Raw genomic sequence first — 20,881 nt, 5'->3', positions numbered from 1 at the left:
GTTGCAAGTTTGAGGCTCACTTAACCTGGTCCATATAATGAGTTCTAGACCAACCAAGGTTCTGTAGTGAGATTCTATTAAAAAAAAAAGAACATAGTGTGCATAGTTACATTTTTTTAAAGATTTTTTTAAAATTTCTATTTATGAGTGTTTGCCTACATGTATGTATGTATGTGTTCCATGTGTGTACCTTGGAGATCAGAAACAAGCATTACATCCTCTAGGACTGGAGTTACAGACACTTGAGCCCTGTGAGGTGTGCTGTCATGAAGGTACTAGGAACCTGACCTAGTTCTTATGTACCCTATCTCAAACAACAACAAAATAGTATACTCAGATTGAAAAGTAATGGGGATAAATTTTTAAAACTGACTTGTCAGGTAACCAATATAGTAAGGAAATGTTTTCAAATACTCTAATTGTATTCTTTTTAGGTCTTACCATTTAGTAATTCAGATATTTATGTAAAGTTTTTCCTTGATGTATATAGTTCCCTTTTTTTGTATCATACATTCAAGATAATATGCCAACATAATGTAATTTTGGAGTGACTTGATGTTAAGAATTTTTCAGGCAATTCTGGGTGATAGTGCATGCCTTTAATCCTAGCACTCAGGCAGCGGATGGCACATCTGAGTTGAGGGCATCTTGGTCTACATAGCAGCTAGTTCCAGGCCAGCCAGAGCTACACAGTGAGACCCTGTATCACAAATAAATAAAATTCAGGAAATTTTGTAGCAGCTTTTTTGTTGATGCTCTCAAGGTTAATTTTATCTTACACATTTATAGAGAGCAAGAATTAGTGAATTAGACTTTACAAGCATAAAAATGAATGAAGTATTACTATATGTGTGTCTTAATTTTGGGAGCTGGTTGAACAGAATTGTTTTGAGTTGCTTTTCCTGGCCTTAAACTTGTAATCCTTGTACTTCAGCAGTGGCTGGATTACTGGAATGAGGCACCATTTGATTTCTTACATGTCAGTACATCATTTTATGTAGCCATGGGTATAAAAGTAATAACAATGGAATATACTCACTGTTTTGGATATTGCAGTGTTTATAGTTTTTAAAAAAATTTATTTTCAGGGCACTAAAAAGTCTTAAGTTTACTTCCTTTTGTTTAATAAGAAAATATTCAATGTTAAATTTCCATCTATTTTCTTGTCAGCTAAATTTTGAAATCTGAGTATATTTTCCTTTTCTTTTTCCCCACCAGAGCTTTCCGTGGTAAACACCTCTCTTTTATAGTTCGATTTCCAAACCAAGGCAGACAAGTAGATGACTTGGAAGTTTGGTCTCATACAAATGATACAATTGGTTCAGTTCGACGATGTATTCTCAATCGCATTAAAGCTAATGTAGCTCATACAAAAATTGAACTCTTTGTGGGTGGTGAACTGATTGATCCTGGAGATGACAGAAAGTTGATTGGACAATTAAACCTAAAAGATAAATCAGTAAGTATATATAATTACCAAAAGAGAAATTTTTAATAGAACCTCAGCCTATATTTCATGGTTAAAAATTATGTTAGATGTTAGGGTTATAACTCTAACCCAAACAAGCATTGGGATACTTATAATAGATCCAAAACAAGTGGTTACAAGAGAATACCTTTTAGGGGCTGGAGAGATGGCTTAGAGGTTAAGAACATTGGCTGTTCTTTCAAAGGTCCTGAGTTCAATCCCAGTACCCACATGGTGGCTCACAACCATCTGTAATGAGATCTGGTTCCCTCTTTTGGCCTACAGGGATACATGCAAACAGAACACTGTATACATAATAAATAAATTGTTGTTAAAAAGAGAGAGTACTTTTTAAATGCACTTTTGAAAATATTAGCATCTAGTTTTGTTTTTAATGTATATGAGTGTTTTACGTGCATGTATGTTTGTGCACCATGTGTGTGCCTGGTGCCCTTAAAGATCAGAAGAGAAGGTATTGGGTTCCCTGGAACTGGAGTCGCAGTTGTGAACTGTTATATGGGTATTGCAGGTTCCCTGCAAAATTGGATTCTGTTTTTGGTATATTACTATGTTCTAAGTTTTGTTTTATGTGGGTTTTTTTTTCCTTGTCTTTAATTCTAATATGTATCATTTTCAGCTAATTACAGCCAAACTTACACAAATAAGCTCCAATATGCCTTCAAGTCCGGATAGCTCTTCCGATTCCTCAACTGGATCTCCTGGAAACCATGGTAATCACTACAGTGATGGCCCCAACCCAGAAGTGGAAAGCTGTTTGCCTGGAGTGGTAAGTAGATTCAGTTGTGCAAGGCATTATGCTAGAATTGTTGAGAATAGACAAGTACATAAAAAAGGTTTGTTGTTGTTGCAGAACTCTTTGTTTAATGAGGCAAAATAGCTACACAATTATCCATATAAATTTCAGTAAAGTCTTCTGAAAGGCAATTTTAAGTCGAAAGTTTAAACAAAACATCCCTGTAGTTACTATTTGGTTATATTTGCATATAGTTAATCTATTGGAGTTAAATTGTAACATTTCAGTATATAAATGTAGAAAGCTACTACGGTCTTATATATTTGTCCTATAAAGTGGATCCTTTCAAAACTTCGTATGTAGGGAAATATCTATAATCTTTCTCAAATTGTATCCAAAGAAACAGTGACATTTCCCATTCTTGACCTCTTCTTCAAACCTCCTCCTAAGAACTTTAATGTCTTCAATAATACCAACCACTTCAGTGTAAGAACAAACTGGTTAGGAATTTAGTAGTGGCATGGTAGCAGTTTTATTATGTCCAGAGTCATCTTAAGTTATATGCAGGTGAGAGGAAATAGTTTAATAAATAGAAAGCTATTGCAAATGTGGCTAAGATGATGTGTTAGGTCTGCATCTTGAAGAATTTGTAAAGGTAAGATGAGGAAGAACAACAGGAGCAAACTATGGAGATTTTAAATTTTAGGGAGACCTTTTGAATCCAAAGAATAATTTACAGGTAATTATTTTGTGTATTTTATATTCTAGATTATGTCACTTCATCCCAGATACATCTCTTTCCTTTGGCAAGTTGCAGACTTAGGGAGCAGTCTAAATATGCCACCTCTTAGAGATGGAGCAAGAGTGCTTATGAAACTTATGCCACCAGGTAAGATGTTTTCAGTGATGACATAATGCATGATACACACACACACACACACACACACACACACACACACACACAGTTTTTGTTTGTTTGTTTGTTTGTTTGTTTGTTTGTTTGTTTGTTTGTTTTAGACAGAGTTTGTCTCCGTGTAGCCCTGGCTGTCCTAGAACTCTGTAGACCAGAGTGCCACTACCGCTCAGCAACAAATTCTTTTTCTAAATGAACCATTCCTCAGTGGTTGTAGGTCTGAAGGCCAGAATATTCCTACAACTAATTTTTATACAGCTCAGCAGTTAAAGAATGTGTCTAAATTTTTTAATGGCTAAAATAAAACCAAAAGATATCTCTTGGGCGTCTTGTGAGATGGCTCAATGAATGAAAGTGTTTGCCTCCAGATCTGATGAACCATGTTAGATAACTCCTTCAACTGTCCCTGACTTCCACACATTTGCCATTCACTCGCATATGTACACATACAGATAAATGTAACAAATTTAAAGCATTCATGTTTGATACCAGATTCTACGAAATTTAAATTTTAGTCATTATCTTTTAAGTTTTGCTAGTGTACAGCCCCACTCATTCATATATATTGTTTGCAGTTTTTTGTCAATCAACAGGTTAAGAACTCAGCAGAGACCATTTGGCTCTAAACTCTAAAATTTGTACTGTGGCCATTTGTAGAACCTGTCTGCCTAGGGCCAGTAAGATGGCTCAGCAGGTAAAGGTGCTTGCCATCAGCCTTAAAAACCTGAATTTGATTCCTAGAACCCTCACGGTGGGAGGAAAGAACAAATTCCTTCAAGTTATCCTCTGACCTCCATTTGTGTGCCCATGGCACATGCGCACATACAAGTGCACATTAGACACAAACTTAATTCAATAGTTTTCAAAAAAAAAGGAAAATGGTTTACCCATTAAGACTCAGCTACAAGGTACCTTAAACAAGACCTGAACTGGAGCAACACCAGTAGACATGCTAACATGAAAGGAGAAAATTTCATGGGTCCTCAACCCTAGACAAAGAACTACAGACAACTAAGGATTTAAGGGAGCATGAGAAATACTTTTATCCAAGAAGGCTCCTAGAATAGTTATCCAGTACCAAGTGGTATCACTGAAATGATACATACAAATAACATTATACAAACTGAGCAGGTTATATTTATATATTAGTAAAAGAAAAATGGAGGCTGGAAAGATGGCTCAACCATTAAGAGCACTTGCTAATTGACCTGGGGTATCTTTTACAGTTCTTTGTCACTTTAGATGTATACTGATTTTTTTACTATGTTGGTGAAAACTTAATTCTCACATCTTCCCAGTACTTGCTTAAATCCATGTTCAACATTTATATTTTCAAGATTGTGAAAAAACAGTTCTTTAAATTAATGAAGCATTCATTTTTTTCTATGTGCCTGTCATTAATTGTTCACACATACATTTTAAGACCTTCTCAAAATGATTTTTCATTTTGTAACATAGTTTGTCTGATAGTCCATGTAGAGTTCAAATAGAGCACTAATAAAAGTATCTTCAAAGAATCTAGACATCCCAATAAAGTAGCTGAGTGTGGCTGAGGCTGCCTCAAAGTTTAAAGGCATATATGTAACCAATAGAGGGGAAGGACTGGCTTGACATTAATGAAGATGTCACAGGTAAAATTGGAGTTCTGGACTCATAGGCTGCCATTTGTTTAAGACAGGCACAAAAATAAGTAAATCTATTAATCAGAATAGTTTCATAGTCCACTTTCTGTGAAGAGACTGGGTTGCAAGTACTCACTCTGTTTTCTTTAAAAAGTTGAATGGGTTTCTCTTGAGTCACTGCAAGGCTAAAGGGGTTTTGCTTGCTTGTTTTTGTTACTGAAAATAACAGTTCTTGTGGGGTGGTGATGGCCATGAATCTCTGAGTTCGAGGCCAGCCTGGTCTGCAGAGTGAGTTCCAGGACAAGCCAGAGTGATCACAGAGAAAGAAACCCTGTCTCAAAAAAATAAAATAAAATAACAGTTCTTTCCTACAGTTGCCTGGACAAAATAACATACAAATAGATTAACTTTTTAAGTTAATCTGAGTTGTATTTTGCCAGTTGAATATGAGCTAGTTGTGATTATAGAAGTACATATTAACAAAAGATTATTTCAATAGATTTTTTTCTTATTCTTTAGTTTCCAATATTTCTTACTTCTGTTCATTTTTTTTGTTTTTTGTTTTTGTTTTTCGAGACAGGGTTTCTCTGTGTAGTTTTGTGCCTTTCCTGGATCTTGCTCTGTAGACCAGGCTGGCCTGGAACTCACAAAGATCCTCCTGCCTCTGCCTCCCGACTGCGGGGATTAAAGGCGTGCGCCACCACCACCCGACCCTTTATTATTCTTGATCTAAAAAGGAGAGATATAATTGAGTTCCTTTAAAAGGAAAACTAAAACCTTTTTATACTGAAATATTTAACTCCCAAAAAACCAGTTTTCTCCTGTGGATTGTTCCTGGGTGTATCAATTACAGCAAGCCCCATGTTGGCCAACACAAAATGAAGTCCATGTGTTTTGGTAGGCTTTTCCTTGGTTTATTTTGTTTTGGCACTTTTTGTTTTACTGGTTTCTTGTTCTGTTCTGGTTTTTGTTTTTTAAAGAGAACAGGTGGTTAGGGATATAGGAGAAGTTGGGAAAGTAAAAAAATATGATCGAAATATATTGGGTTTTTTGTATGTTTGGTTGGTTTGGTTTTTCAAGACAGGGTCTCTCTCTAGTCTTCGCTTTCCTGGAACTAGGTCTGTAGACCAGGCTGGCCTCGAACTCAACAAAGATCCACCTGCCTCTGCCTCCCAAGTGCTGGGATTAAAGCTACCACTGCCTGGCTAAAATACATTATATTTAAAACAACAACAAAAACTCCAAAATTGAATAACATTTACTGTAATAGTCTCTCTCTGGTCTCTGTCTTTTAATGGCAATTGAACATTTTTGCATCCTAACTGATAATATGACAGCTCTATAGATGCTTCTTGTTTACATTTAGTCTGACCTGCCAAAGACAGTTTTTGCTTTATGTGTACAGATTAAACCTTCACAACATAGTTTTTTTACTTGCATATTCTTTTTTTTTTTTAGAAGTTCTTTTTATTCATTTTTACATACCAACCACGGATCCCTCACAACATAGTTTAAAACAAAAGGTTGCAACACCTTTAATCAACAGCTTTATGATTGAGCACTTCTACAATGAATCAAAAGCACAAACTACAAGAGACGTCCGAAAAAAAAAAAAAAAAAAAAAAAAAAAAAAAAAACAGCAAAGCCTTGAGCTTGTGGTTTGAACTTCCTGCCACCAGATGGAGACATGGAGCTCTTGCCAAGAAGCTCAGGCAAAAAACTTAAAAGGTTGCTTTTTCTTCATATTTTATAAAACCACAATTTAGTACTTAAATTTGAACCAGTAAGATGGCTGAGTTGTACTTAAGGCAGAAGCCTGATGACCTACCTGAATTCCATCCACAGAACCCATATAAAAATGGAATCGGGTAAACTGACTCCAAAAAGTTGTTTTCAGACTTCTATATGTGAACAGTGTCATTGTGCACTCACTTGTGCGCTCTCTCTCTCTCTCTCGCTCGCGCTCTCTCTCTCTCTCTCTCTCTCTCTCTCTCTCTCTCTCTCTCTCTCTCGCGCGCGCGCGCGCGCTCGCTCTCACTCTCACACACACAAATTGGTTAACTTTTTAAAATTAAACTATAGTGTCTAAATTTGAAACAGCCAATATTTGGTTAAAGTATGTATTGCTTTACCAAGTAGAATGAGTTGCTTTTCCTAAGAGCTACCTCCTTCAAGGAGTTCAATGTAAAGAATATTTTTAAATATTCCAAAGTGTGTTGTAAGCTCTTTTCTTTCTCTCTATCTATGTCTCTCTTTCTCTTTGTTTTGGTTTTTGGTTTTTTGAGATAGGGTCTTACTATGTAGGTTTTGCTGGCCTATAATTCACAGAGATCCACCTGCCTCTGCCTCCTCAGTGTTGTCCTTCATCCTCCAAAAAATAAGTCATTTTCCCAAGACCACAGTCATCTATTGATGACAAGATTGTGGGTAGATTAATTTTTTTCCATCCATATTTATAATTAAAAAGTTTGTATATGATCAGGGGCATAAAATTATTTAGATATACATATGTGTAAGAGCTGGAATGGCCACAAAGCAATCATTTGGTTCAGACTTCTCAGATAGATAAACAGTATTTAAATGATTTGTTTAGCATTCGTTGCTTCCTTTTGAACTTTTTTTTTTTTTTTGGAACAGCATAAGATACAGACTTGGGAATGCTTTGTTCTTTTTTTTTAATTTTCATTTTATATGCATTTGTGTTTTTGCCTTCATATATGTGAGGATGTCGGATCCCTTGGAACTGGAGTCACAGATAGTTGTCAGCTGCCATGTGGGTGCTGGGAATCAAACCTGGGTCCTCTGGAAGAGCAGTCAGTGCTCTTAATCACTGAGCCATCGCTCCAGCCCCAAAGATTTATCTTTTTGAACTTTTTTCGTGACAGGGTCTTGCTGTATATTTCTGGCTGGCTTTGAACTTGCTATGTAGACTAGGCTAGCCTTGAGCTGTACCTCCTAAGTATTGGGACTTAAGGCATGTGCTATCACACTTGGCCTTAAACTTTTTTTATGTATTTGTTGCATTTATATATTCATTTTTTGTATAGATGCCACGTGTTTATGTGGAGGTCAGAAGGTAACCTCAGAAATTAGTTTCCTCTTGCCATCATGTATGTTTTAGGAATTGAACTCAGGTTATCCATCAGTTTGGTAGCAAGGACATATCTACTGAATCAGCTAGATTGATCTCACTTTTTCAGTCCTACTTTTTGGTTCCATCATTTACTCAAGGTTTTGATTGTTTGTTGTTTTGTTTTTGTTTGTTTGAGACAGAGTATCACTATGTAGCTCTAGCTGTCTTCAAACTCACAGAGATCTGCCTGCCTCTGCACTGAGATTAAAGGTATGCACTACAGTGTCAGGCTTCTCCTCCTCCTCTTCACCTTCTTCAGTCTTTTTAAGGTTCAATTTCTTGGGTACAGTGATGTCGCTCTGTCGAAACAAACTAGGTAATACATACTGTCATAAGGCAAACAGTAAATGTGGAGGTAAGAACTGTTCATTTGGAAGTGTTTTTTTAAAATCAGTCTCTTGTTGCTGGGCGGCGGTGGTGGCGCATGCCTTTAATCCCAGCACTCGGGAGGCAGAGCCAGGTGGATCTCTGTGAGTTCGAGGCCAGCCTGGGCTACCAAGTGAGTCCCAGGAAAGGCACAAAGCTACACAGAGAAACCCTGTCTCAAAAAACCAAAAAAAAAAAAAATCTCCTGCAGCTGAATAGAGCATGTTGACTGGAGGCTCCTGGATGAGAGACTGGTCCCATGAATGTTAAAAGGCTTTGATTAGGGTTTTGTTTCTCTCTCATTTGTTTGCTTTTAAATCAACTCAGATATGGCTCTATGCTTTAGAAGCTTACCTGAGTTGTTTGCTGTTCCATGCTCTTGAAAATGCTAGAAGTGATATAGATGTGAATTGTGTTTTATTTCAGACTGTGCTTTCTCTCTCCCTTCCTTACAGATAGTACAACAATAGAAAAATTGAGAGCTATTTGTTTGGACCATGCCAAACTTGGAGAAAGCAGCCTTAGTCCATCTCTTGACTCACTTTTCTTTGGACCCTCTGCCTCACAAGTGCTATACCTAACAGAGGTTGGTTTTTGATTTTTCAATTTTGAAGTTCTTGTTCTTTAAATTTCATCTTTGATGTATTACTGTGAAGAATATAGATTATTGTTAGATGTTTTTGAAACGGTCAAGAATATCTTAACAGTCTTTGATGAAATGGAGGTTATGTTTAACATCGTTTTTAATACAATCCTTCCCTTCTTCCCCTCCCTCTTTTATTTTCAGGTAGTCTATGCCTTGTTAATGCCTGCTGGTGCACCCCTCGCTGATGATTCCTCCGATTTTCAGTTTCACTTCTTGAAAAGTGGTGGTCTACCCCTTGTCCTGAGTATGCTAACCCGAAACAACTTCCTACCAAATGCAGATATGGAAACTCGAAGGGGTGCCTACCTCAATGCTCTTAAAATAGCCAAACTGTTACTAACTGCCATTGGCTATGGCCATGTTCGGGCTGTGGCAGAAGCTTGTCAGCCAGGTGTAGAAGGCGTGAATCCCATGACATCGGTAATGCAGATTGGTTTTGTTTTGTTTTGTTTTTTTAATTTCTAATAATAAATAGTAGTTTTTATGGTTAAATTTCTCAACAATTCAAAAGTCTAAAGTTCAACTTTGACTCAGTGTTGAAATTTTCTTTCCAGTGGGTATCTTGTTAGTAGGAATTTTCACTTATTCGAGTGTATTTGTATTAAAAGTTACACACTCTGCACTGGCTTCACTACTACTAATTTTGGAGGGCAGTTCCTTCAGTTCCTTTCTGACCACTTGAGTTTTGCTTGACTCTCACTTACTGTAAACCTTAAAAAAAAAAAGCCTACATGAATGAATTCTAACTTGTGCCAACCAGGTAAGATACCAGTGGTGTTGAGTTGTAATTAATTTAGCCTTTTACCAATTTTCTTTCTCACCTTCATTGGCTTAAACTCTAATTATGAAATCACTGTCATTCTGTCTTTGCTCGGATGGCATCTTTGATACTGCTGGGCGGTGGTGGCTCACGTCCCCACTGGGCAGTGGTGGCGAATGCCTTATTCCCAGCACTGTGGAAGCAGAGGCACTGTGAGTTCGAGGCCAGCCTGGGCTACAGAGCGAGATTCAGGACAGGCAACAAAACTACACAGAGAAACCTTGTCTCGAACCTCCCCCCCCCCCAAAAAAAAAAAAGAGAGAGGTTGATGCCTAGTTAAAGGTTAAACTCTAAATTTAATTTTTAAATAATAGTTACAAAATTACTGATATCAACAGAAGTCTTTGGGGGGACAGAAGCAAGGATTTTTACATATTCAAGGTTAGCCTAGGCTACAGACCCTCTCGCTACAAAAGTCTCAAAGAATTTTTTTTTTTAATTAGAAATTATGTAGATCATACATGAACAGCCTGGACATGAATGGGAGCAATGAAGGATGAGGGTGGAGGGAAAGAGAGCGGGAGATCCTAGCTGGATCAAGAAAAGAGAGGGAGAACAAGAAATAGGAGACCATGGTAAATGAAGACCACATAAGAAAAGGAAGAAACAAAGAGCTAAAGAGGCCCACAGAAATCCACAAAGATATCCCCACAAAAGACTGCTGGCAATGATCGAGAGACAGCCAGGACTGACCTACTCTGGTGATGGGATGGCCAAACACCCTAATAGTTGTGCCAGAAACCCCATCCAAGGACTGAGGAATCTGGATGCAGACATCCACGACTAGGCCCCGGGTGGAGCTCTGGGAGTATAATTAGCGAGAAAGAGGAGGGTTTATATGAGGGAGAATTGTTGAAACCAAGGTTGGATAAAGCACAGGGACAAATAGCCAAATGAATGGAAACACATGAACTATGAACCAAAGGCTGAGGGGCCCCCAACTGGATCAGGCCCTCTGAATAGGTGAGACAGTTGATTGGCTTGATCTGTTTGGGAGGCATCTAGGCAGTGGTACCAGGTCCTGGGCTCATTGCATGAGTTAGCTGTTTGAAACCTGGGACTTATGCAGGGACACTTGGCTCAATCTGGGAGGAGGGGACTGGACCTGCCTGGACTGAGTCTATCAGGTCGATCTCAGTCCCCGGGGGAGACCTTGATCTGGAGGAAGTGGGAATGGGGGTTGGGGAGGGGGGCAGGAAGGGAGAGAACAAGGGAATCTGTGGCTATTATGTAGAACTGAATAGTATTGTAAAATAAAAAAAAATAAAAAATTATGTAGATCATAATTGGGGAGGAATGGAGTGTTGGTGATTATGATATGTAATTGTTTCATATATAATACTGTGATATTTAAAGGAAGAACCTTCTGAAATATTTCCCAAAATTTATGAATGAAGTGATGGGTTTTGGTTTTTTGAGGTTGTTTTTGTTTTAGTTGTTTCTGGGTTTTTGTTGTTGATTGTTGTTCTGTGGTTTTTTGGGTTTTTTTTCTATTTGTTTGTTTTGGTTTTTGAGACAGGATTTCTCTGTGTGGCCCTCGCTGTCCTAGAATGTATTCTGTAGATCATGTTTTTTTTTTTTTTCGGGGCGGGGGGGGGGTGTTGAGGCAGGGTTTTTCTGTGTGGCCTTGGCTGTCCTGGAAAGCGCTTTGTATACCAGGCTGACCTCAAACTCAGAGATCCACCTGCCTCTGCCTTCCGAGTGCTGTGATTAAAGGTGTGTGTCACTACTTACTGCCCAGCTATAAATGAAGTTTCATGATACCCAAGATTTTGCCTAACAGCAATCCTAGAGTAAAAAGCAATGGAGATGGAAAGTGAGAGGGAGTAATTAGGTAATTGACAATACTTGCAGAATAATGAGCACTTTGAGATAAGTTGTATTATCTTATTCTGACCACTTTCATATATTAGATATTTTCTGTAAGGCAGCCAGGTATGTTGGAAGTTTAAGGCCATACTGGGCTACATATTTTCAGAAACAGACCTAAAGAAAGGAGCAAACTTTTCCATAAATGATAAAAATTATTTAAATTATGTATATATATATATATACATACATAATACATATATATTTTAAAGCAATTCTTAATAGGTTAAAAGGAAACACAGATGTGGTGTTCTTCTTACCTGTAATTCCAGGACTTGGAAGGACACAGACAAAGCAGGAGAAAAGCCCAGAGTTTAGAGCCGCTGGGCTTTAATAGAGACCCTGTATCTCACCCAGTGAGGGAGGGCTCTTGTTAGGATAAAAACAGATTCTTAATTTAATCCACGACATGACTACTTAATGACATTTATAATATACACAAAAGCCACTAACACACTTCTTTTCTATCTTTTCTGTAATACTCAGAGAATATCCCATTTGTGAGTTGCAGATACTAAGGTATTATAATTGTCAAGTATTTGTGGGTGTATATTATAATTGTCAAGTATTTGTAGGCTGGGTGTTGGTGGCGCACGCCTTTAATCCCAGCACTTGGGAGGCAGAGACAGGCGGATCTTTGTGAGTTCAAGGCCAGCCTGGTCTACAGAGGGAGATGGAGGAAAGGCGCAAAGCTACACAGAGAAACCCTGTCTTGAAAAAAAAACAAAAAACAAAAAACACTTTATATAGACATATCTTAAACATTTACAAGACATAGAAGCTAGAACTCAAAGACAGAATTATTCAGCTAACTACTTCTGTTTCTCATTGATTAAAAATCTTAGTAAATGCTGCTATCTTTTATATGTTTTTTTTATATTTATAATTTTTCTCATTTTCAAAGTAAAATTTGATAACTGGAGATTAGGAGCAGGGTCTCCCCAAAGGGTGCACATGTAAAAAAAAAAGTCATGATTTACTGAATCTTTAGATGAGATTGGACTTGATCTGTTTGTAGAAACGTGGATTATATTAATCTAGAATAAGGGAATAGAGAGAAATTTGTCCTACTTGGATGACATGTTGGCAGGGTGGAGTGGTTTGTGTGTGAATGTGGAAAGAAAACATTTTAATGGAATGTTGATGAGTAGGGTACAAATGTTTGAATACTCAAAGGGTTAACTTTTTTTTTTCCAGGTCAACCAAGTAACTCATGATCAAGCAGTGGTGCTACAAAGTGCCCTTCAGAGCATTCCTAATCCGTCGTCTGAATGCATGCTTAGAAATGTGTCTGTTCGTCTTGCTCAGCAGATTTCTGATGAGGTTAGTAGTCTTGAGTAGTATATATACATATATGTGTCTATATATATGTATATATATCATGTGTTACTATACAAAATTATGTATCAATGATAAACATATTTTATATATACTATAGATATAATTTTATGTAATAGCTTATGATGTGTATACATAATGCTTCATAAGTGTTACTGTACACTTTTTTTAATTTTTATTTTATTATGTGTGTTTTACCTACATGTATGTCTGTATACAACTTGCATGCCTTGATGCCCTTGGAGGCCAAAAGAGTATTTGGATACCCTAGAACTAGAACCAAAACTACAGATGGCTCTGCGCTGCCATTTGCATACTGAGAAATGAACCCTGGATCTTCTAGAAAAGCAGCCAGTGATTCTAACCACTGAGCCATCGCTCCAATCCCAAAACAACTTTTTAAAAATTCACTTGTTTTACTGGTTCAGTCTAGAGAATATTTTCCTAATGTCAACATAATATTATTAATTGGGGAGGAGGGAGATTTCAAGACACGGTTTCTCTGTGTAGTTTTGGTGCCTATCCTAGATGTCGCTCTGTAGACCAGGCTAGCCTCGAACTCAGAGAGATCCACCTGCCTCTGCCTCCTGCGGTCTGCGATTAAAGGTGTGTGCCACTGCCATCTGGGTAGTACATAAATTTTTAATTGGCTTTTTGTATAATAAACTGTTTTTTTCAAAATACACGTTTGATACATTTTTACATACATATAAACAGTACACAGAATTTTTTTTTCTATGCTATTGAGACTCAAGATCAAATCCAAAGTTTTAAACCTTTAGTCCTAAAACAGATTATTTCTGTAATTCTCCCCTGTGGGTTTTTGTTTTGTTTTGTCCCTATAAAAGAGGGTTTTTGTTTTGTTTTGTTTTTTTCTTTTGGTTCTTTTTGTTCTTCAAGATAGGGTTTTTCTGTGTAACAGCCTTGCTGTCCTGGAACTCACTGTGTAGACCAGGCTGGCCTCCAACTTACAGAGATCCTCCTTCCTTTTCCTTGTGAGTGCTGAGATTAACGATGTGGGCCACCACGCCCTGTGAAAAGTTTTCATTTTCTTGAATTTTATTCATTTGGATTTTGTGCCAGCACATAATCCCAACACTTGGGAGGCTGAAGCAGCAGGATAACAAATAGAAGGCCAGCGAGACTGGATCTTAAAAAAATTAAAGGAAAAAAACAGTTGATGATGCTTTGTGAGTTGTCAGTGTTCTAAGGCCCCATGGTTCATTCCTTTTTGTTAAATATGATTCTCTTATAAACTGTCTTATAAACTGGTTGTGGTGGCACATATCTTTAGTCCCAGCCCTTGAGGGGCAGAGGCAGGTGGTTCTCTGAGTTGTAGGCCAGCCTTGTATACATAGTGACTTCCAGGACAGCCAAAGCTACATAGACTGCCCCAAAACACACACACACACACACACACACACACACACACACACACACACACCAGAATATGTATACACTCAAATACATCTTTTATATATAAAACAAACCTATATATTTATCCCACTATGAATATGCCATACTTTATTTGGCAAAATATACTTGGGGTTTTTTCCCTTTCAGATGTGACCAAAACTGCTTTGAAAATTCTATACAAGTATTTGACTTTCTTTTCTTTTGTTGTAAACACTTGGGAGTGCAATGGTTGTCTTAACAGTTTTAATTATTATTTTATAGGCTTCAAGATACATGCCTGATATTTGTGTAATTAGAGCTATACAAAAAATTATTTGGACATCAGGATGTGGGGGATTACAGCTGGTATTCAGCCCAAATGAAGAAATCACAAAAATTTATGAGAAGGTAAGATTTTTTTTCAAGACAGGGTTTCCCTGTGTAGCTTTGGAGCCTTTCCTGGAACTCACTCTGTAGCCCAGGCTGGCCTCGAATTCAGAGATCCACCTGGCTCTGCCTCCCAAGTGCTGGGATTAAAGGTGTGCGCCACCACTGCCCGGCTGGTAAGAATTATTAAGAGAAATATATCCCTTATGTTAAAATAAATGTTAGTGAATTTTGTGCATATGACTACACTTGTACTATGTTCATCTTTAAATATCATTACATAGTAATAATTTCAGCTATCATTGAATAAAGATTTCCTTTAAAAATAATTTAATACTGCTATGAGGCTGCTTTAAAATTAAAAGGGAGATTTTTCTGTTTTCACTGAAGTAGGTCGCTTTTTCTCATTCCTTTTTTTTTTCTTTCATTATCTTTTGGTCCTATATAAGTTAGAGTTCTGTCTTGTATACCTATCCTTGGATACTACTGCATTCTTAGCTTTTTGGGGGGGGGGTTGTTTTTATTTTGTTTTTTTCTTTTATGTGTGTGTTTTGCCTACATGCACCTATGTGTACCAATGCTTGGTCCCCTCAGAAGTCAGAAGAGGGTGTTGGATCCCCTGGCACTGGAGTTACAGACAGTTGAAAGCCACCGTGCAAATGCTGTAAATTGAAACTGGTTCCTCTATTAAGAGCAATAGTGCTGTTAACTGCTGAGCCAACTCTCCAGCCCACACTGCTATATTCTTTTTTGTTGTTGTTGTTTTTAAACTGCTACATTCTTAAGGAAAACTTGAGCAGTAAGGACTCCCTTGCTCAGCAGAGCTTCATTCCCCTTTATATCAAACATTCATTGTCCTTATTACTATTTTTGTGTTCCTGTATTATCTGTTTGGTATAGTCCTCAGTACTCATTCAGCAAAATAATGGAAAGCTTATTTCTTTCACATTGCTGTAATACTGACTTCAATAAAATCACAGCATATTTGGGGTTAGGAAAAAAATTTGAAACCCTTACTGAACAATTGTTTAAGGAGATTGGTTGTTGGTTCAAAAGTACATAACTCAGAAAGAAGGTCTCTAGGAGCTTCTTATTAATGATATATATTCTCAGTATGTGCCTTTACCCCCTTTTGAGTCCTAGCAGAATATTGATCTTAGATTTCATTTTCTATTGTAGTTGTTTCCAAACTATTCCAAAAGGCCTCAAGAGATATGGATAAAGAGAAGGACAATGGGGGCTGGAGAGATGGCTCAGAGGTTCAGAGCACTGTCTGCTCTTCCAGAGGTCCTGAGTTCAATTCCCAGGAACCACATGGTGGCTCACAACCATCTGTAATGAGATCTGGTGCCCTCTTCTGGCCTGCAAGCATACATTCAGAACACTGTATACATAATAAATAAATCTAAAAAAATATAAAATTCACTTAAAAAAAAAACCAAAAAGGACCATGTAGTTTAACTGAGTGAAATTTTAAGCACTGAGGTTTTGAAGTCATACAAGATACTTCTTTTAAGCACTTTCTAAATTAATTTATAAAGAATTAGAGTTCTTTATTGCACTTTTTAAAATAAGATTTGTTTTTATTGTTTCTTCCCTTTTTTCCTTTCTTGTTCTCTCTGTTCCTCAGCCCCCAACCAGGAGTCTTCCCTCACACTTTCATGTTAGGTATGTTTTTTCTTTAAAAGAATCTTTAAGTAACTTGTTTCCAATTATGATTTTACAGACCAATGCAGGCAATGAGCCAGACCTGGAAGATGAACAGGTTTGTTGTGAAGCATTGGAAGTGATGACATTGTGTTTCGCCTTGATTCCAACAGCCTTAGATGCTCTAAGTAAAGAAAAGGCTTGGCAGACATTCATTATTGACTTACTATTGCACTGTCACAGCAAGTAAGTTTCCTTTTAATTTTAAGAAACTTGATTCTATTTTTATAAGTAGAGTCAAATTTGTTAGAACAAGGTATCACAGAAACCAAATATTCTCCATAGTACATTAATGTTGAAGAAATAGTCATTTAACAATGTTTGACCTAACCCTCAATTTGTTTAATTTTAGTCTGAAAAATTGGATCGGATATTGGCCTCCTGTCTTGTATTCCTAGATGCCAACTGTTAATTTAATGTGAAATTTAAAACAGGGCTGCCATATTAGCTTATGGATTTCATACTAGAATAAAGATCAATTACTGTAAATCTCTCATTTTTTCATCTCAAGAGCATTTAATCAGTATCAGTAATGTTTCAAGCTGCAAGTCATTCAGCTTTAAGGCATTCAAATCTATAGAAAATGGTTTCCATCCATTTGTATCAGTCTTATCCTGATTTTCATATATAAGGTAATTATAAAAACAAATTAGGTCAGGCATGGTGGCACACACTTTTAATCCCAGCACTCTGGAGGCTGAGGCATGGATACCTTTGTGATTTTGAGGCTTAGTTGCTCTACATACCAAGTTCCAGAACAACCAAGGCTACATAGTGATGCCATGTCTCAAAAAAAAAAAACCCACACACAAAAAACTAATTGGTATCGCTGTTACATGTTAATAGGTTCAACTTGCCTACTCCTCACAACACACCCTTTGATATAGTGGAGTATCAAGTAAGAATGCACTGATCTGAAAAAAACCTTGAGAAATTTCCTTGAATGCAGCCAGTCTGGCCAATTAAACTTTTTTAGCCAGGCAGTGGTAGTGCACTTCTTTAATCCCAGCACTCAGAAGGCAGAGGCAGGTAGATAGATCTCTAAGTTTGAGGCCAGGCTTATGTACAGAGTGAGTTTCAGGACTACACAGACAAACCCTGTCTCAAAAAAGAAAATATTTCATGTGATTGAAACAGATGCAGAACAGGGAAAGCTTATTATTGCCTCTTTGAAAAAAACCTTACCATAGTTGTACAGCTCTGTACATTGAAAACAAATAGGATAAATCATTCGAGTTCCATTTAATAATGCATTTGAGTGCTAGTGGTGAAGGGAGCAAAGATGATAAGTCAGCACTTTCAATGAGCTCAAATCTGGAGGTAGCAGATTTTGCACCCTTGATTTTCTTTCCAAAATCCTTCAGTTAGCAAGTTTTCCATGTTTAGGCTAAAACAAAAATTAGTGTAATAGGTTTCCTGCTTTTCTCTTGAAAACGTTCCCACTGTTATAAGTTTTTGCCCCTCTGTGTATAGGTGGGTGCCCAGGTTTGTGTGGTACTGTGGTTGAAACCCAGGGTCTTGGTGTGTGGGGGGGGGGAGTGGTAATAGGGAAGCATTCTCTACCACTGAACTGAATCTGCAATCCCCACTTGAACCCTTCTCTTCCTGAAACTTACAGATAATAGGACAAAGTACTGTAGGAAGCCCTTCATCTTGTTATTTTTCTTGTCTGCAATAATAAAAGAAACGCACCAAGATTAGAATAATAGTGAGATGCAGATGTCAAATTTATTTACTTATTTTTAAGGCATCTGATTTTTACCCTCTCTAATATAGGGTAAATTTCTGTCTCTTAGGTATATGGGACCAGAAGCGCTTCACATTTTGAAGTTTTTGAGATTTTTACTCTTTGCCTAGGCTTTACCATTTGAGCATTCCCTAATTCAAAAATCTTAAATTTAGGCCCAAATCTGAAAGTTTTATTGCCATTGATTTAATTGTAACTGGTTCTTGGACACATACTCTATCTCAAAACTCTTTGGTGTTCTAGAAGCACCATGTTAAACAGAGATGTCTCTGCCCCCTAGGAACATTCATTATAGTGAAGTTGATGTACTATGTAAACCTTGGTGAAAGATTGATCCATAATTGTTAGATGAAATTCCCATGTCATTTGCCCTCAGAGAATATCAGAATCACCTGGAAGATTTGTTAGCACATTCTTGGCCAGACCTACTACCATTTCTCATCAGATGTGAGAATTGACATTTCTAACACGTTTCCAAAGTAGCTCCTCTAGTAGGCCATGCTTTTGGAATCAGTACTTCACTACTACTTACTGCCTGCAGCAATATCCTTTCTGTGATAACATAATTCCCACTGACCCTTTCTAAAATGCAATTGGATGAAAATTCTGTGTGTGGGGGGGGAGGGGGGTGTAGGTGTTTTAAGACTTGTTATAGAGCATTTTCTACCTATACGAGTTGAAGTCTTCAGAGAAAGGTTAGAAGGCATCCCTCAGAAAGTGTTTGATCTTAGCCTTGGACATGCAGTGGTAAACTCACTCACTTATGTATTTTTTCATGTTTTTAATTTCCATTTCAGAACTGTTCGTCAAGTAGCACAGGAACAATTCTTCTTAATGTGTACCAGATGTTGCATGGGACACAGGCCTCTACTTTTCTTCATTACTCTCCTCTTTACTGTTTTGGGGGTAAGAAACAAAAAATATTTTTACCAGTGTAACTAATTCCTTCAACAAGGATATTCAGGAATTTGTGAATTTAGCTTGTATCAGTTAGGGCAATCTATACTTAATCAATAAAACATAAGGTAAAAATTCACCACATGAACATACTGATTCATCATACTGTATTTTATCATTTTCAGAGCACAGCCAGAGAGAGGGCTAAACATTCAGGCGACTACTTTACTCTTTTAAGGCACCTTCTTAATTATGCTTACAACAGTAACATTAATGTACCCAATGCTGAAGTTCTTCTTAATAATGAAATTGACTGGCTAAAAAGAATTAGGGTAAGTCATTGTTAATACTATGTTTGTTTATATCATTATTAAATAATGCTTCATTAATAAATGGTTCATCGTTTAGAACATTTTGGTGAAGTGAATAAACTCCATACTTACAGGGAACCAAAGAACGTACATTGTGTTGTTGGGTTGTGCTTTACAGTTATGAATGCATTACTACTTACAGAAAATGTGTGCTTAAGATTTAGAATACATTGGCTGGAGAGATGGCTCAACAGTTAAGGGCACTGGCTGCTCTTTCAGAGGACATGAGTTCAATTCCTACTAACCACATAGTGGCTCACAAACATCTATAATGGGATCTTATGCCCTCTTCTGGCACACAGGCATACCTGCAGACAAAGCACTCATACATAAAAAACAAGCTGAGCATGGTCGCATGTGCTTTTAACCCCAGTCCTTGGGATGCAGAAAGCAAGCGCATCTGTATGAATTAAGGGCTACATAGTGAGGCCCTGTCTAGTGGAAAAAAAGATATGGCATAATAAGGTACAGCTGCAGTTTTAGCTTTTCTGCCTTTCAGCAAATTGTTATTTAAATTTAAAATACTGGCCTGGTGGTAGTGGTGGTGGCACATGCCTTTAATGCCAGCACTTGGGAGGCAGAAGCAGGTAGATCTCCATGAGTTTGGGGCCAGCCTGGTCTACAGAGCGAGTTCCAGGACAGCCAGGGGTACACAGAAGACCCCTCTCTGGAACAACCAAAAGAAAAAAGAAAAGAAAATGCTGATGCTCTCTCCTCCCAAAGTAGTCAGATATACTAATTTTGATAAGTCTTTTGAAGACTTGTATAAAAATTTATTTAATCATATTGAAACTGAAGAACCAGAGAGAGTGAGACCAAAACTCAAAGACAACAAACACGTCCTTCTAGTAACTAATATATTTCCTCCAGCAGGATTCACCACCCAAAGGTTTCTCAAGTGTCCCAAACAGTACCAACAGCTAGGGACCAAGTGTTCAAATATAGGATCCTATGAGGAACATTTCATACCCAAACCACAACAGATGTTAACCTTCATATTAGCATTTCTTCTAGAAGTCTATAAAGCCTATGTCTAGAAATTTCAAGATAATTTTAACTTGCTTGACTAGAAATGGAAAGGTTTAGAATAGTCTCACATTCTTCTAGCTGTCTTGTTCAGATTCCTCCATTTCATAAGTTAGTCATTTATAATTCTTTTTCCTTTGCAGGATGATGTTAAAAGAACAGGTGAAACAGGTATTGAAGAGACAATCTTGGAAGGACACCTTGGGGTTACAAAAGAGCTGCTGGCTTTTCAGACTCCTGAGAAAAAGTTTCATATTGGTTGTGAAAAGGGAGGTGCTAATCTCATTAAAGTAAGTTCTGTGTTCCTGATTTTAAACCACATATCCTATCCTTGTAAGTGTTGTCATTGAATCTGATTGATAGTATTAGGTCTTTTTACAAAACCTTTTATAAAACCTACCTTTTACGAATATTTGACAAGG

The 20,881-nt window shown here is 37.3% G+C and overlaps 1 protein-coding gene across 4 annotated transcripts in view; it reads left to right on the top strand.

The window, feature by feature from the left end:
- Usp9x (ubiquitin specific peptidase 9 X-linked) overlaps positions 1 to 20,881 on the top strand; it is a 122,076-nt gene that overhangs the window by 64,088 nt on the left and 37,107 nt on the right. For all 4 annotated transcript variants that reach the window (XM_028875920.2, XM_037198866.1, XM_028875924.2 and 1 more), the window contains exons 19-29: positions 1,219 to 1,459; positions 2,106 to 2,255; positions 2,991 to 3,111; positions 8,712 to 8,842; positions 9,044 to 9,322; positions 12,789 to 12,914; positions 14,607 to 14,732; positions 16,438 to 16,604; positions 18,963 to 19,071; positions 19,248 to 19,394; positions 20,603 to 20,749. In XM_028875920.2, coding sequence (XP_028731753.1) covers positions 1,219 to 1,459; positions 2,106 to 2,255; positions 2,991 to 3,111; positions 8,712 to 8,842; positions 9,044 to 9,322; positions 12,789 to 12,914; positions 14,607 to 14,732; positions 16,438 to 16,604; positions 18,963 to 19,071; positions 19,248 to 19,394; positions 20,603 to 20,749 — 1,744 coding nt within the window. The remainder of the gene's footprint in view (positions 1 to 1,218; positions 1,460 to 2,105; positions 2,256 to 2,990; positions 3,112 to 8,711; positions 8,843 to 9,043; positions 9,323 to 12,788; positions 12,915 to 14,606; positions 14,733 to 16,437; positions 16,605 to 18,962; positions 19,072 to 19,247; positions 19,395 to 20,602; positions 20,750 to 20,881) is intronic.

This window comes from Peromyscus leucopus, chromosome X (genome assembly GCF_004664715.2).
Source record: "Peromyscus leucopus breed LL Stock chromosome X, UCI_PerLeu_2.1, whole genome shotgun sequence".
In the NCBI taxonomy this organism is placed as follows: Eukaryota; Metazoa; Chordata; class Mammalia; order Rodentia; family Cricetidae; genus Peromyscus; species Peromyscus leucopus.
The sequence above is the reverse complement of the archived record's forward strand: the minus strand, read 5'-3'. Positions and strand labels throughout refer to the sequence as shown.